Source organism: Toxotes jaculatrix, chromosome 19 (assembly GCF_017976425.1).
Source record: "Toxotes jaculatrix isolate fToxJac2 chromosome 19, fToxJac2.pri, whole genome shotgun sequence".
Lineage (NCBI taxonomy): Eukaryota > Metazoa > Chordata > Actinopteri > Toxotidae > Toxotes > Toxotes jaculatrix.
In genome coordinates this window covers 15,156,043-15,173,674 of record NC_054412.1, presented here as the reverse complement: position 1 = coordinate 15,173,674, position 17,632 = coordinate 15,156,043, and the positions used below count along the sequence as shown (strand labels likewise).

The 17,632-nt window shown below is 39.0% G+C and overlaps 1 protein-coding gene across 1 annotated transcript; it reads left to right on the top strand.

The window, feature by feature from the left end:
• The first annotated feature begins 6,268 nt into the window (after window positions 1-6,268).
• Window positions 6,269-16,998, top strand: opn8b (opsin 8, group member b). The gene is made up of 4 exons (XM_041065011.1): window positions 6,269-6,338; window positions 12,898-13,191; window positions 15,628-15,956; window positions 16,642-16,998. The coding sequence occupies exons 1-4, from the start codon at window positions 6,269-6,271 to the stop codon at window positions 16,996-16,998; spliced, it is 1,050 nt and encodes a 349-aa protein (XP_040920945.1).
• The last annotated feature ends 634 nt before the right edge of the window (window positions 16,999-17,632 follow it).

The following is a 17,632-nucleotide window of genomic DNA, read 5'->3' as shown; positions in this document are numbered from 1 at the left end:
GAGAAGAGGATTGTGGCCCAATTCCCTTACTCTGCCATTAAAACTCATCAGTATTGAAATCCACTGTAACCACCATAAATCCAGGCTACATTTACAGGTGCACTGCAAGTCAACAGGGGGTGTTTCAAACGATAAAGTGAAATTAAATTGAAACACTGTGTTCTTATTCATCTATTTTTTTTTTTAAACTTCACTTGAGGTATAAAGTTTCTTAACTTATAACTTCTTTACTGAAACATACATGTCAACAGATCAGCTTCAGATCAGGTGTTTTCTAGTGAAATCCCTGCAGACAGTTTTTTTTTTTAATTACAGACATTTTTGTTTCTGAGAACTGGGAGTTTTTCACAGTAATTGTTTTACAAGAAATAATAAATAATGACAGTGCAAGGGCAACTTTTGAAATAAGAAAAATAAAGTTCACTCTGGTTCAATCTGTTACGTAAAAGGTCTAGATTCTATATAAAATACATAAAAGACAGGTAAAATGTCATTACTTGAGATTTAAATATCTGAGTTACCTTTAACATTATCACAAATTATTACTGGAAAAATTGTATAATCATTACAACGCAAACAGGGTTGTGTTAGTACTATGTAGCACCACTAGTGTAAAAAATAATATTAAATAATTGCATTTCACTGTTCACATTTCACCTCAGTATTTAAATAAAACCCTGGTTTCAGTTCTGCTTGAAACTATAACGAGAGACAATGAGTGAAGATATTGACAAAATACAACAAAACCTGATGCTATAGATCAATGTTTCTTTTGGCAATTTCCATTATGTAATGACCCATATTTTGAAACAAATAAAGTATTTTGATGGATTTAGCTACAAACTATTCCCCTTTTTTGGCCATGTGACCCTCCACTGTGAGTCTGCACAAACAGATATCTCACCTCTAACAGATGAAAAAGCTGGTGACAACGTGTTACCAAGCTGCGTCATCATGTCTTCCTTGAAAGCTTTTCTGTGTACAAAAAGTGACGGCTGAAAAAACACCCGAACACTGCAGCCCAACTACCCACCTTTGTACTTCACACCTTTGTTGGGGAGAGCACACGCAGCAAATAAAAGTGAGTTTCCCATTCAACCAACCAAGCAAACGGCATGACAGACCGAGAATTTTGGCTGAGATGTGGCATTGATCTCTTCATCTCACTCCACCTGTAGAACATCAAAAAACAAAAAAAATTATAAGTTGTCACATCACAAGTGTTTTGCCCTCCCTCTCCTACCCACTAATGATGGGTGGAGATAATTGGGGTAATTAAAGGTACCCTGGAGTTTTTATTGTAAACACCCAGGTTTGTTTACATTTACTGTTTCCACGTTTCTCACCACAACGTCCTTCAGGTACAATGACAATTAACTTTTTTCTCCATTAAACATTTGAAAAGCCGTTTTTAATGACCTGAAATCTGCGTCATTAAATTCTTTGTTTGAAGTCTCTTTCTTTACTCTCACTTAATGTATGATAATTATTTGAAACCGTCTTCAACAAGAAGAAGGTGCTTCTTGACAAGCCAATCATTAGCAGCTCTTTTCAAAGGGAAAATTAGCATCACTGTTAGGTTTTCAACACATTGACTAATTACACATGCCATTTTAGTCCTACTAGAACACTCAACACCTTAAAACCTTGGCTGCCACTGTTGTTTTATTTCTAAGAAATCAATCAGAGATTTGCTGCAGCTGAGGCTGAGAAAGAGAGCCCACACAGCTTGAATATGTCTTCTTCTTTGGTGGATGAGTTCGTTATCTAAAGTTTTAAAGTCTGGTTCCTTTGCTTCTGCTGTCTTCTGTGATGTACAAAATGTACTGAAAACATGCCGGGCTTCTTTGGATGTTTCATTTTCAATACAACACAATGACCATCTGCATCAAGCTCCTGTGTTCATCATCTCCATGTTGCTGGGGTATTAGAGGTGAAAAGGGCTCTTGAATTCTCAAGTGCCGATACCAAGGAAGGAGAAGAAACAAGCTCTCAAAGGTGTATTATTAAGGAAAACAAGAAGTGTCTTGCCATGAGATGGAATTTGTCTGTAGAGATGTTAAATAAACATTTTGCTTGATGAAAATGCACAGATCAACTAATCCATCTTTAACCTTTCCTCTTGATTTTGTTAATTTTTTCAGAGTCTGGGTTGAGATCAGCCATATTTCCAGCCCATTAGTGTCGCAGATCACCAGCAATGTTATTGTTAGAGTGTTTTTAAATATAGGTTTCTATTGACCATTTGGAAATGAAATGACTCTGGTGATAAAATATAACTGATGTACTCATCAACGTACAGTAGCCACAAAAAATCAGCAAAACAAAAGTAGAAACATGCCCCACCGCAAAGGGAAAACCTGAATAAATGAGTGGAGAAGCATAATGAATGCAGATGCTTCCACACAGGTGCACTGCATAGTACACCTAAGCAGCTGACATCCAATCATGCTCTGTGGCATGTATAAAAATGCTGAGCAGGAATAGTTGATTCTTATGATTTTGTATCAAGATGAAAGAGGAAAAGATCTAAGTGTTCATTGTTGGACCACGGACGGCAGGAGCTTCAGTCACAGACAGCTCAACATGCTGCTGTTTCAATAACAAAAGTGACACCTGCATTTAATTCTATGGGGAAGACGTCAGTAAATAGGATCGGAAACTGTGTTTGACAGCTCACATTTGATGACCATGATGCTTGGGTATTAGTGTGACATGTAAGAAAACGCAGAAGAACAACTCTTCTTCAGGTGACTGAGAATGTCAATGCAGGACGTGATCAGACTATCAGCAAAAACGGTCTGTCAACATTTACAGAGAGAGGGACATTATAGCAGGGAGGTAGTGGATAAACCCTTCATTAGAAAGTTGAAAGCATATTTGAGAGTTCAGTGCTGCAAAAACCACAGAAACTGGTCACCAGAGATGTGGAAGGAAAGTGTCAGATGAGTCACCCTTCACCATGTTCTCATACGTGTGCGCATGCTTGACCCCTACAGTGAGGGGAACTGATGGCTCTGTTATCTTGTGGGGGTCATTTTGTTGACATGGTTTGGCTCCACTTGTCCTCTAAAAGAGGAGGGTCACAGCAAATCACTCCAAAGATGTTCTGAGTGATCATCTTTGCCCTATGATGAAATATCTCTATCCTGATGGGAGCAAGCTCTCCCAGGATGACACTGCCTCCATCCATAAGACACGAGGAGTCACTGAAAGATTTGATGGGTATGAAAATGATGTAAATCATATGCTGTGGCCTTCACAGTCACTGTATCTCTGAACACCTATGGGAGATTTTGAACTGATGTGTTAGACAGCTCTCTCCACCATCATCATCAAAACCCCAAATGAGGGAACATGCTCTGGAAGAATGGTGTTCGTCCCTCCAGTACACACTGAAACGTAACTGTCAATCCCTATAATGTGAGATATTTTATGGGAAAAGGGGGTAACCTCCTTAATTCATATTTAAAAGTTTAAGGGAAGTACTCAGGTACAAGAATTTTTACTCAGTTTTAATTTTTGAAAAATGTTCACTATAAAGTGGTATATGCAGGGTAAATGAAAGCAACAGTTTGATTTGGTTTGCTTGAGTAACAGACCGTGTTATTCTTGTTATTGTTTGCTGGTACTTGGATATGGTGGTATGGTAGTTCAAAATATTTTGTTTGCACTCTTAGAACTACTGTAAGAATGTATATAGGGTATATACATGTCTTTATCTTTATGTTCTTGATATACTCTGAAGATACATTTGTACAGTCTATGTTTCTATGGACTGTTTTGATTGCTTTAATGATAGCTGGACTCCAAAGCTCATTTGTGGAAAACCCTACTTTTGGAAAAGTTGATTTCTTATCGTGATTTAGATGTTGATTTAGAGAAGATTCTCTTCTCTAAATCAACATTATTCTTTTAGGAACTTTATTGTCACTTGCACAGACATTGGTCTTACTTATTATGGTAGTGTGGGACCGATGTACACATTAAAATCAAGTAAATTCAAATAACTTTTTTTTTTTCAGTGCAGAGACTCGTAGAATCAATGCCATAGTGCACTGAAGCTGTTCTGGTGGCACATGGTGACCCAACACCTCATTAAGACACTCTGTGTTGGTTGTTTAATTTGTCACCTGTCTGTCACCCTAAAAGCAAAACAATGCACTGAATGACAATGTAAAGCTCTATGATGCTGAGGGGATTCATGTAATTATTCTCTGTGGGTCTGTCACTATAGGAGCAACACCTTTCACCTTATACCTTGGAATTTCATTCAGTGATAATAGTTCACATATTAGCTATCAGCTTTAATTTGGGAGGGTGGAGCTGGAGGTGGGGTGCCTGGTGCCATTAAAGCTTTATTTATTATGTTTTTCAAAAAGGCTTTTTTTTCCCTTTACCCCGACTGTAGCGTGCACTAACACTTGTTCCTGTAAAAGGTTGCAATGTACCAGTTAAGAAAGGAGATGTGAGGACTGCAGCCATGTAAACAATGTTTCAGCGTAGTTTGTAGATGTTTAATGAGATAAGGAATACATTCCTTCGGGATACACACAATGTGCTTTCTGTGAGAAACACTGAATGTAAACAGCACTGCATTTGTTTTCAAAACTCCACAGGGTTCCTTTAATGCCACAGGCTCGTGTTCGGGTCCCCACAGTAGTCTGATGACAATCCTGTTGATGTTGATTTACCTTCTCGGACACATAAGATAAAAGTTGCGTATGCAGTATTGTGCAATGGGTTTTGAAAATATGTGTGACCTGAGGGTCCTGATATGCACCAGTCCTGTAGGTATTCACACATTTTGATGCATTCAGATGACACCTCTGAAGGCCACGGTGTTGTCACAATTCAGTTTGGTCAGCATCCATCAAAGTTAAATCAACACCTTCAACATAGTTTTGAACACCTTCCCTCCGGCCTTATCAGCTTTGTGCCTGACAAACAACACTCCAATCAACACTTGTCACCTCCAAATACTTGTCACAGACAGAAACAACATTTACAAACCCTTTGCAAACTCCTTCATACTCTCTCCACAGAAAAACCTTTTAAACTGGCACTAGCCCTTATGGTCAGGCTTCCCCTTTCCACGCACACCCACTCCTTTACAGAGGTAAAATATTATGTCTGTGCTCCATCCTGTACCTGGCTGTTAATCACAGACATCATTTCTGACTGGCAGTCTGGACAGTGTGGGTCACTGAGTCTCCGAAATGGATTTGTGGGGAGGTACCAACAATGATGCAGAGACTCAAAAGGAAAAAAAAAAAAACAGGTCAAAGAGAAAAATTCAATCAGTCTCTGAATCTCGGAGATAAAGCCTTTTGTTTTGTTTTGTTGTTGTTGTTTTTTTTGCACATTTGGCACAGAAAAAAAAAATCTTTCTTTGTTTCTATTTCACTTTGACTGATTGTAAGTGTCAGTCCAAAGGCTATGTGTTTCTAGAAACAATGCTGAGAACGTGACCTCAGTGGTAGCTGTAGTATCTGCATGCCCACAAACTAAAATGACACTAAAAGGGGAATAGCTCAAGAAAATAAAAACCAAAATAGGAACAGTAAACATAAACCCAAACTGAAGGATAGATGTGAGTGGGTGAATTAGTCACCCCCCCTCAGAAAACATCAAGTCTGTAAATAAGCTCTAGGGCATTAAAGATTATATACCCTTGTCTTAACCACAGCCTTTACATAATCGTGAAGGAGCAGCCGTCTTCTGGTCCTGTAGATCATACAGCATGCATGAAAAATATAACACGATTATCTATAAAGCACTGTGGCCACAAAAATCCATGAGACGGCGGCAGATTAATCTTTAAATATTGTTCATAATGAATGTATTAATGAATTAATACTTCTCATGTACTCTTGATGCATTAAAAAAAAAAAGTTTTTCATATGATATATGCAGTGATTCAATTGCGATTTTACGCTGCCTGGCGTTTTTAAACTGTAGTATGTTCAGGAGCTTTCTCTCTTCTGTTTCACTTGACAGAGCTAATTTCTATTTAAGTCTTAACATGCAGTCACACTGCAGCAGTGCACACGCTGGATGGCAGCCCAGCCCTTATACATGGTCACCCTGACGACTCACCGTAGACACGCCACAGGCTTTCAGCTGAGGACCTGAGGACCGCTTGCGTCTTGTCCCTACTCGAGGACAGATGGATCTGACATCAGAACGCATCGCACATTGACTTTTCTCCATCCCATGAAGACGGACCACTTCTTCTCTGTAATTCCGCTTAGGGATCACAGTTGCAATGGACATCTACAACTCCACTTTGTCACCAGCGCTGGACATCGGCGCAGGTTGTTACCTGCTGGTTGTAGGTAAATTGAAAGAAGCGCGTAAAATTGAAGGGAATTCTGATCAACTGTTTTAGCTGTTAGATGGGCTTTGTATTACTGCTCAGCTGGCTTATGTGTGAATGAAAAAAAAGTTATGCGTGATTCATTTCTTTTTTAAGATTTGGAGACTTGAGAACAGAATAGAAAAAAGAGCTAAATTCAAATGACTTTTTCATAATCAATTTTTACGCACACCCGCTCGCTATACAAATGTATACTGGAGTAAGAATTTACTCATTAACTATAATAATGCTGACAAAGAGGTGGGTGAACTTCTCTGTAGTGCGTTTCGACGCTGCTGACAATAATTTGCAGGTGTTTTCTCTCGTGTCTAAAACTTTCAGGCGACACACTGTTTGTCAAGTGTTTTCAAGGTTCGTTTGGCTTGAATCGACATAAATTAATCAGCACCATGAGCACCACATTCTTAGGGGAAGCTGGGAGCAAGTTGATGTGGTGTGTCTGTTTTGTATTTACCACGTTGTGGGGACAGATATCTGGATCTTAGTCTGGATTGATTGGATAGGAATAGGGATTAGAATACATTAACCCTTCATGTGGTCTATGAAGACAACTAGTGGATGTTATGGTCTCAATGCACAGTTACAGAAAGGTGTTTCAGCCTTAAATGCTGTGAAATGTTCTAACTGGAGTACTTTACTGTATGTTTGTATGCCACATGCATTACAATATTATGTACCTATCAGTCATTTCTAAGCTTGATTTTGTGTGGCATTCACAGCTACATATAGCGTACAGTACGATTTCTGCATCTTCGCAAGTGCTCACATCCTCTCTCCACAGGAATGCTCTCAGTCACTGAGACAGTCACTAAGACCTGAGTCGCAGTAGTAATCAGCCAAGATGATAGGCACAGCAGCCATCCTCAAGCTATTTCACGAGCTTTATCACAGAGTAATGTAGAGTAAATGAACAGAACAACCGGAGGCTGAGTGATGGATTTACAGAATGTAATGAAAGATGGATGATAGGTTGAGCACAAAGGGTTCAAATTCCATTGTGCTAGAACATTTTCACATTGTGAAAGTGATTCATTTCTTTCCAGTGGACAAAAGGAGTTGGTTGAGTGTTGACATTCACCTCACATCTGTAGTTAATCCCTGCTCATTTATCTGTCATCCAACAGGAGGACTATGTGGCTGATTCTATTTGTGTAATGTGTTTTGCTTACTGAAGAGAAACCTTGCTGTGTAATATGGCTTCAGTATTTTATATTAGTGACAACGATGATATTGAGGCATATATACATTCTATTACTTATTTCACAGTTATTTCATTACTTGTTAGGGCTTGGCCAGTGAGTGTCTTTCTGATTATTATTACCACATTTTTATTTAAGGAAACTGGTATTGAGGATTATTGGCGTATCATGAGGTTGCTGGAAATTGAAAATGGGGGGGGGGGGGGGTATGTTAGAGAATGTAAAAAAAAAAACATCCACAATTGTCATAGTGGGAGATGAGGCTGTAATAACCTCACTGGTTTCTGGTAATGAGCCCTCCAGAAGGATTGAAAGGAAAGGGGGGGGGTGTTACATTCATTACACGTCTCATCTCTTATCAATTCTCTGCTACCCACACAGCATGAACATATCATACTTACTCTCTCATTAGTGCTGAAGTAGAGTGGGATGTCAGCACTACAGTGCACTGCTCTTATTCAGGTCATTAGGATGAGGAAAACCTCTTCTCACGTTGTTAGTACAAATTACACAGACGTCACACACAATGCTGAAACTATCACAGGCAGAAAAAGCAGCACGCTGAGTGTCAGTAATTGCTTGTATACGTAACAGTTGCTAACAGAGATAGGAACTGAAGGGGGGGATGTAACCTTATTTTTGACGTTAATATAAACCACAACCTACTAAAAGCATACATGTTTTCTTATAGATGATTTTTAATCTCTCCATGCAATCTAAACATAATGTATTGTGTGTTAGCTAGATACGTAACACTACTGCCATGTCTTTCTTTTGACCAGAAATTCACTAGATATGGTGGAAAAATGGGCCAAACAAAGGACTTTCTCTGAGGATTTTCATACAGCCCCTTAGGTCTAATATAATACACATCCTTGACTTGGTGTAGGCAAATGATGGGGCCCAGTATGAAAAGTCTCTGCCTGTGTCAGGCTGAACAATGGGATTCATGGTTAAACGAGGTGGCCAGCTACTGTAAATACATGAATAATAAGTGGATAAATACATAAATCTGAATGGAAATCAGCCCAGTTGCTGAAAGATGTTGAATGAGTTTGAAGTAACATGGGGATGTTTTGGCCATTCATGGAAATAACGCATCACATGAGTTACATAAACAGACACAAGGATCTTGGACAGACAATAAGACTAAATTTAGAGCTGTTGCACATGAGTGCACGCTGCCCTCCTCATGTGGTCATTATATATGGGTTGACAGAAAACAAAACAAGCCGCATTATGTTAAACTGTGGACATTAAATGTTCTGAAGACTCCAACTGGTATTAAATCACAATATTTCTGCCTTTTATTTATACATTTATTGTGTTAAATCGTTTAGCATTTGTATAGATTCATGTTAATTTTAGAGAATCATGTTGGTTTCTTTTAGATGAAGGGTCAGTGAAAGGAGGTCATCAAGTGTAGGCAATGTACATATCATATATCTAGCTTTCCCAGTCAATATTATACTATTAGGCCATTATTGAGCCCTGTTAGGATTAGAATAAAGAAAGTGTTTTATCTGTCTATTGTACAGAATAAAGTGACTGTTTTACAGGACAGTCTTAAAACTCATCACACCACTCACCCATACACGCATTACACACACACACTACTGCTCTGTGCCCTCTTTACACACCTCACAATTGTATTTCATTTTCTTAAAGTTACTGTTGTACTCTGATTCTGTGTGTGGTCTACCTCATTTCCTACCTGTGCAGGAGGAGCACAGGCTGTCAGGGACGGTTAATGTTTGTTAAATTATTACTGTGAGTGTGGTGTCCTATTTTTTGCTCCTAACCATAAACCAAGTGGTAAGAAATTAGATTTCCCCATACTAATGGTTGGTGCTTCAGCAGCTGGTAGGAGGCAGATGTCACAGATTTTGAATTTCATAACCCTTGTATACAATATTGCAGTACATAATTTTTAAAATGGAAAGTTATGAGATCCACTTTCCATTGTTTCCTAAGCCTTGAGGGTCACTTGAGGTGTGTCCATTGATTGATTTTTTTTTTTTTTAATGTGCAGTAAGTGTTCGATTAACTGGTTGGGTTGTACTTCCATTACGGTGATTTTCAGAGAGCTTGAAGTTGATCAGGACAGTGTGCTTAAACACAGCTGATCCTACATGAAGTCCATGCTTCAGAGTTAGTTTTGGATGGAGGAGGTTATATACTGAAAAAGTCTGTTTTAGTGTTAGTGTTACAGAAAGGTGCACTTAAAATGTAGCTTTATCTGCTAATTAGATTTAATCACATCTAAGCTGGGTTAGCCATAAATAGAAATTTGTCTCATGGTTAGTTGAAGATTTTGTTCCGTCCCCGAGGAAAGATTTGGTTAATTGTTACATAAAAGAGCAGCTGTTGAAAGCTGCTGAACAGTATAAACCTTCCAAATACATGACGCAAATGTGGTGCTACTGATATGTCAGTTTCCCAACGAGCTCTTTGAGTTCATCTCTACCTTGCTGAAGCAGGATCCCCTTGTACTAGTTCACCAGGAAAGGCTAACAAGATCACTTTTGGCATGAAAATTCTGAGGATTTGTTACTTTTTTGTATTTCCTTAGTAATTCTAACTAAACCCATGTTTAATTTACTTAAATTCATTATGTAATTCATATATTGTGGTTACATAATTTGTTATTGTGCTTTAAATTGAATTGTTTTATTCTACATTATGTAAAATATTTTGATTCAATTCACAATTTTATTTCAAACAATCAAAATGCATATGTAGATGTGGGGGTGGCCGAGAAACCCGGTATACAACAATGAGTTGTGGCAGTCTGGAGCAACTCCCAAATCCACTTTACTTGACAAAATTAGAGTCTTGTTCAAAAACTCCACAGTAAAAAATGCACATTGGGCCAACCAGAAAGACAAAAGTAAGCAAAAAAGAGGAAAAAAAATTCTCAAGAGCACTTCTCAAGAAGAATCAAAGTAATTAAATTGTTTTATGCTACTGTCACAGGGAGACCCCGTGCACTAAAGTAAGGCACATGTGCTCCACATGTGCCTTACATGTGCTCTTTCTCAGGTAGATTTTATCAGAATGTTGATCCTGGTGTGAAGTGCTGGTGGTGGTGTGTGTGGTATGAACATTTGGAGGAGGGGGTGAAGGAGAGAAGTCACACTGTGATCGTGTGTTTGATTTATTGAATTTAAATTGTGTTGACCTGTCTCCTTTGTTGCACTTCTTCCTCTGTCAGACCAGGAACAGCCAAACCTGAGCTGGAGTGGTCCATTTGGTTAAATAGGGGGGTTCACAGGGGAAGAAACCAAGTGTGGTAGAGTGGGAGGGGTGTTTTGTCTTTTGTGGTGAAATGACCTGTATAAGTATCTTGTTTAAAAAGAAATATGTGTTTTTAAAGTAAGTTTAACTGAACTTCTATTTGATAATATGTTATTTTGTATCGGGATTATTGTAAGTGTGTTGGAAGAGATAATTGATATTGATTTCTTGGTGCAGTCCACCAGTATAAAAGTGAGGAGGCTGGGGTGGCCGGAGCCTAAAGGAGAGAAGCACAGCTTCTGAACACAGCTCCAGATTATAGCTCCTGCCATGTGCCCAAACTTTAAGGGCATAGCCAGAAAGGCAGTTTAGAGCGAATTCTTTTGTTCTGAATTATTTTGATTCTTCTTGAGAAGTGCTCTTGAGAGCACCCTTTTTTTTGCTTACTTTTGTCTTTCTGGTTGGCCCAATGGGCATTTTTTACTGTGGAGTTTTTGAACAAGACTCCTTTTTATTTTCAAATAAAATGGAATATGGAATTGCTCCACACTGCCACAGCTCACTGTTGTATACAGGGTTTCTCAGCCACCCCCACATCTACATATGCATTTTGATTGTTTGAAATAAAATTGTGAATTGAATCAAAATATTTTACATATGTAGAATAAAACAATTTAATTTAAAGCACAATAACAAATTATGTAACCACAATATATGAATTACATAATGAATTTAAGTAAATTAAACATGGGCTTAGTTAGAATTACTAAGGAAATCAGAGTAACAAATACTCAGAATTTTTGTGCTGAAACTACTTACATAAATTATTTGAAATTACTAAAAAATATTAAGTAAAGCCAACTTAAAAAAAATATGTCTAGATTTAGATGAATGTATTGCGTGCAACCACTTTCAACATTAAAATTGAGTAAATTCAACAAAACTTTTTTTTCAGTGTAGTTCAGGCTCAAACTATCCAAAGGTCAGTGGTTTAGCACTTGTTTAATGTTCTCCACCGTGGTGTCTATGATATGACTTGAATGTTAGCAATTTGCAGATTTCCATATTTAGTGTGAATGCACATGTCAAGTTTCATGTAAGTGAATAAAGGTGTACTGTTTTAGAGTAGCTGCATTTCAGTTCGCAGATAAGTTGTTCCTGTGCTGGAGGGGATGGAAAAATAAAACTAAGCCCAGCACGTTATTGCTGTGATTTAAGTTGATGGATAAAATTTAAATATAATGATATTTTGTTGTTGGTTGGTTGGTTAGTCATTTACTTATGGGAGTTTAGTATAGCACCTCACTTTTGCAGGGTGCTAGCAGGCGGAGTTATCTGTAACCTGTAACATCTGTTCTATAAACTACAAAATGACTGTGATACTGGGTAGTTGCCCCTTCTCTTAGCTCCCAGGCAACCTCCCCAGCTTCCATCCTGTGTTTGTTTGACACCGTCCCTCAGTAATCCTTACATACATTACACACATGACTGACCTGTGCCCTCTTTACGCACCTCATGATTACGCTGGGTTTGGTTAATGTGTATTCATTCTGTGTTTGGCCTGTCTGTCGGAGCACATGCCGTCTTATTTTGAACGCATTAAGTAAAGGACTGTCCAAAACAAACAGAAGGCTGGAGGGACACTCCTCTGTTTATGTCCTAAACAAGTTACAGTGTCCTCCTCCCTCCCACTCCTGCTATGTCAGAAATTTGTGCCATAAGGCACGTTATAACTGCGCAGAGTAAAACACAGAAACCCCCTCAAACCAGTATGTTTAAATCTACATCAGTAACAGATATTTTCTAGACTGGGCTGGTTTAGAAACGTCTAAACTGGATCATTTTGTGTTTGGTAATTTGTTTGCCTAGGGCAGGGAACATTACCCAACACAGAACAACAGGGATCTGTTAATGCTAACAACAAAGAAAACAGGAATATACCTGAGTAAGGCAGTTTGTTAATGGGAATGATAAGAACATGTGTAAGGAGAGGCCCCCCCCCCCACACACACACACTTTTCGCTAAAACTGCTTTTCTTCCTTCTCTTCCTCCCTTTTCTCGCTTCTCATTGTATGTGTCAGCTGTGCTCTCCATCATAGGAAACCTCCTGGTCCTCATCATCGCATTCAAAAGGTCATCGAGGATGAAGCCAGTGGAGCTGCTGAGTGTGAATCTGGCAGTGACAGACCTGGGAGCAGCTGTCACCATGTACCCTCTGGCTGTGGCCTCTGCCTGGAGCCACCGCTGGCTCGGGGGAGATATTACCTGTATTCTTTACGGCCTGGCAGGATTCTTCTTCGGCATCGCCAGCATTATGAACCTGACTATCTTGGCCATAGTGCGCTTCACTGTTTCCATCAATCTGCAGTCTCCCAGTGAGTGACTCTGAGCTCCAAACGACAGATAAAAATGCTATCTGGTGTTTTTAAGATTCATCATATGGATGGTATAATTACTGTCCATTTTTATGTGGCAAATTCTAACCCCTGTGAAACCTAATTTTTACATTTACTGTGCTCCTACAGACAATACCATCATTATTCACAGAGTGTCTCCTGTCACTCCTGTGGCGAACGATAATTCTAGCAGTAATGATGAACCCCTTTAGCTTTAAAACTTAATTCTGCCTCATGGTAATACAGATCTATAAATATAAGTCCAAGCGGTTCAGAAAATTGTTAATAGATGCATTCAAAAGGGGAAAATAATAAACCTACTTTGTATACAAGTTAGTAATTGCTTCTATTTCCAAGATTAATATTCATCTTAAATCATCATTCAGCAGAAGCAGCAGGAAATGTCAACATTATGTCAGATAATTAAAGGTTGTTTTTGGGTTTTTTTTCTGTGAAAACTGTTTGTGTAGCCTGTCAGGGACTCGTGGCAGCCAGCTGCATCTCTGAATGATTTATTTTCTACCTGGTCATCAGATGTTTCTGTCTCTGTATGAGTTTGTTTTTAAAGCAACAGCTTGGTATTTGGGAAATAAGCTTAATCGCATAGCAGCCAGTTGGGTTAGCTGAGTTAAATGGCTGCAGTACATGTCAACATTAGAGTTTTCTGTCTTTTTGTAGAGCAGATCACTTCGAGTGACAGACTAAGCTGTCTTGTTATAAGGATTATTCCTGTTCGATTAACAGCTCAGCTGAATTGCCAGCTAGGCGCTCATTAACTTCTTGTCCTGACACTTCTGAAAATATGTAAGAATATGCTGTACTGACAAGGTTTCTTCAAACATCTTTTTTCCAGCTGAAAAAAAGGATGGCAGCTCTGTGCCCAATTAACAGTGTAGGCAGGAGATATAGGAATTGTCAGCATGGGAAGCATGGAAAGGTTTAGGCTCTTGACTCTATAGGCCTACCAAGAAGTGGTATCAGGTGGGTGTAGCCAAGTTGAACAATCCCATCATAAAGAAAAAAAAAGGAATTTAAGTTCATATGCGAAAGGTATGAAAACAGTAAATGTTTCAGATATAAAACTATCATCAGCACAGCTGTAGAACCTGTCACACAGCAATGCCCAATCAGATAGAAAGTAATGTGGTGTGTGGTCAAATGGGCTACAAGGGGGTCTGAATGAATATGCAATAATATACAGAATACACATATATGCATCAACATGCATACGTTCTCATCTGCTTATAAGTGCATGTATAAACATTCATAAACAGATGGGCTGGTTTACATAAGTATCCCAGACTTGGCTCGCATAATAACAAATAGTCTATGTATACTAGGTATAATTAGCATGCAAGAATTAAAATGGTAACACAGCGAGCATAAGACAGCGTCCACAAGGATGAGGCTCACATCAACATAGAGCTCTAGGGAGAGACAACAACAACACATTACGAAAAATGAGAGACAGCTCCTGACTGACAACTAGAAACTAGAAGTGTCAGGACGTGTTACCGTTATTTTTCCCGTATGATAAATAGTGTATACCCAGGCTACTTAAGCTATCTCTCATTACGTGAGGCACGTTTTGGATATTTATGTTTTTCAGCCCATGCGATAGTTTTTGTCTATTTTTGCATATACAGGTATGTACTGTATATATGGATATGTATTCGCGGATGTTTGTGCATATACAGTACACACTGTTTATATATTTATCCAAACACCCTCATAGGCCTTTTTGATCATGCTTAAGTAGCTGACAAGTTCATGGATGACATCCTCTATTACCTTATTACCTTCCCCCTGTGTAGTCATTGCTGTTTGACTGATATTGTACTTTAGTCACATGTATTTTAGTCACATGGCCTGCAAGTTGCGGCCAATGGTCTAATAGATATGACATTTAACTGACCTTTTTTCTTGATCTCATGTGCCTCTGATAAGCCCTTATAATTGTGTGCATAGCTTTCTATAGGGGTGGACAGCTCAATTCATTTTCCAGAACAGTCAAGTCATATTTTATGGTACAAACTGTTAATTCTTTTCTATAATTTGTGGAAAATCAGTAATTACACTAAAATGCTGTCAATGTGCAATAACAAACCCTGCCAAGGCCTGCTTGATGTTATTGGGCAATACATCAAGCAGTCATTGATATAGTGTGTGATACATACAAAATCTGTGCAATAGAAGAACACAGAGCAGTTCCTCAGACTTCCCCAGGATTTTTGGTACAAAGTACCATATGTTTTCATCTCCACTGTTTGGGAACTTGGAAAATGAGGAAAACAGCTTCACTGTTTTGCATAAAAAATAAGCTGCTCCACATAAGTGCATTAATAAAGATCCCCCACCCCCCACCCCCGAAACAGCAAAAGAAACCAACCAATGTTTCTCATTTTCTCTCTGCAGAGGAGAAAATCAGCTGGAAAAAGGTGAAGATGCTGTGCATGTGGACCTGGCTGTATGCTCTGATTTGGGCTCTGTTCCCCATACTGGGCTGGGGCCGGTATGGCCCAGAGCCCTTTGGGCTCTCCTGCTCACTGGCCTGGGGAGAGATGAAACATGAGGGTTTCTCTTTCGTCATCTCCATGTTCTCCTTCAACCTCATCATGCCTTCTATTATCATCATCTTCTGCTACTTTGGCATCGCCATCAAGCTCTATTTCACCTACAAAAAGTCAATAAACAACAGCAACCGAGTCCCCCATATTGTCAAGCTGCATCGGAGGCTGTTAGTAGTAAGTGATTCTTTCTGATTCTGAAGATATTTCAGCAGTAAACTATAGGTACAGTGTTATTTAAGGATGATTATATCAGCATTATGAAACTGCATTTTATTAGATAATGAAAATGCACCCAGTGACTGCTATGTTTTTATATGGTTTATTTGGTCTTAAGTTTACATTCAGTCTACCACTTGGGCAAAAAAACTGGACACTTCGCCCACATCAATGCAACTGCTGTTCACAGTTTCTATTATGTGAGCACTGTCAGGTTTAGAGATTGTAACTCATGCAATCATAGATTGTACTAAGTATGATAAAGAAAGACCACATATGAACTGAGGAAGACTGGAGTCCAGGAACTCTGCATTTAATCTTTAATGAACCTGTCAAGTGGGTCGGACAGAAGAGTTTTCTTTGAGTTCTTTAGACAGGTTGGATTCATGAGTAGGAATTCAGCTGTATTAAATTACTGTATGTGTGGGCGCAGTGAGCAGCAGAGAGGCAAACAGATAAAGGACTGAAACCAGCTGACACTATGCAGAATGTAAATATACTGCAACGATGTACTGAATATGCTAATTAGTGTATTACATCATATACAGCAGGCTTTAGCTGCTTTCCATTGAAGGTAATTGTTTACAGCGTATTCCACAGCAGTTTTCAACTACACTGACGCTACGCTCCTGTTCTATTTCAGATCGCTGTCCTGATCAGTGTAGGCTTCCTAGGCTGCTGGGCTCCGTATGGCATGGTAAGCCTGTGGTCCATTTTCCATGACAGTAAAACCATCCCACCTGAAGTCAGTCTCCTGCCGTGCATGTTTGCGAAGAGCTCCACTGTATACAATCCCATGATATACTACGTCTTCAGCCAGAGCTTCAAAAGGGAGGTAAAGCAGCTGCGAGGGATGTGCCTAGGGTTTAATTCATGCCGTGTTTCCAGCAGCGTCAATGACAACAGCATTTACATGGTTAGCACTGACATCAAGCCTAAAATAGCAGCACGATCTACTTTTCAGGATATCACAGAGTCAAAGATAGTGACTTTGAGTTGAAAGACTTTGGGACATGCTTCAGAAGGAAAGATGATACTCTTAAAAAAGATTTTTGTGCTGTAAAGTGTGGAAATATTAGTCTCATAATGTGTTATCTGACAAACACCATCTATTTTTTTCACAGTAACACTGGTGTGTGTTATCCTGACATAAGAAGCAGGGTAATTCTGGTCTCTTTTGTGTGAGGCCAGGATGAATGAGAGGGCAAGTTTGCACAATATGTTAATGCTGTGAAAGTTCAGCCAACTAAGCTATAGATTAGAGCTAAATCTGTGCTTTCAGGTGGCGAAACCCCCTAAACCACTGGAGCCCAAAGACAGGCCTGCACACTGTTGAGTAAACCATATTACTGAAGAATTTACTACAGCAAACAGCTTTTAGTTTTGGCAATTACCACATACTGTACATGTTTACGCAATTACAGAGCAAGATGTGAAACGAAAGCAACAGAGAAGTGGGACCTACAAGAAAATCATGCATTTTAACACATTAGAAAAAATTAGAACAAACATTGTACAGCAGAATTAGGCCAAAAAAAAAAAAACTGCTGGTAGCACAGAAAAAAAAAGAAGAGATGTGGCAAAATGATTCTGGTAAATACTTGGGCCACATATTTATGTGTCTTTTGGCTCAA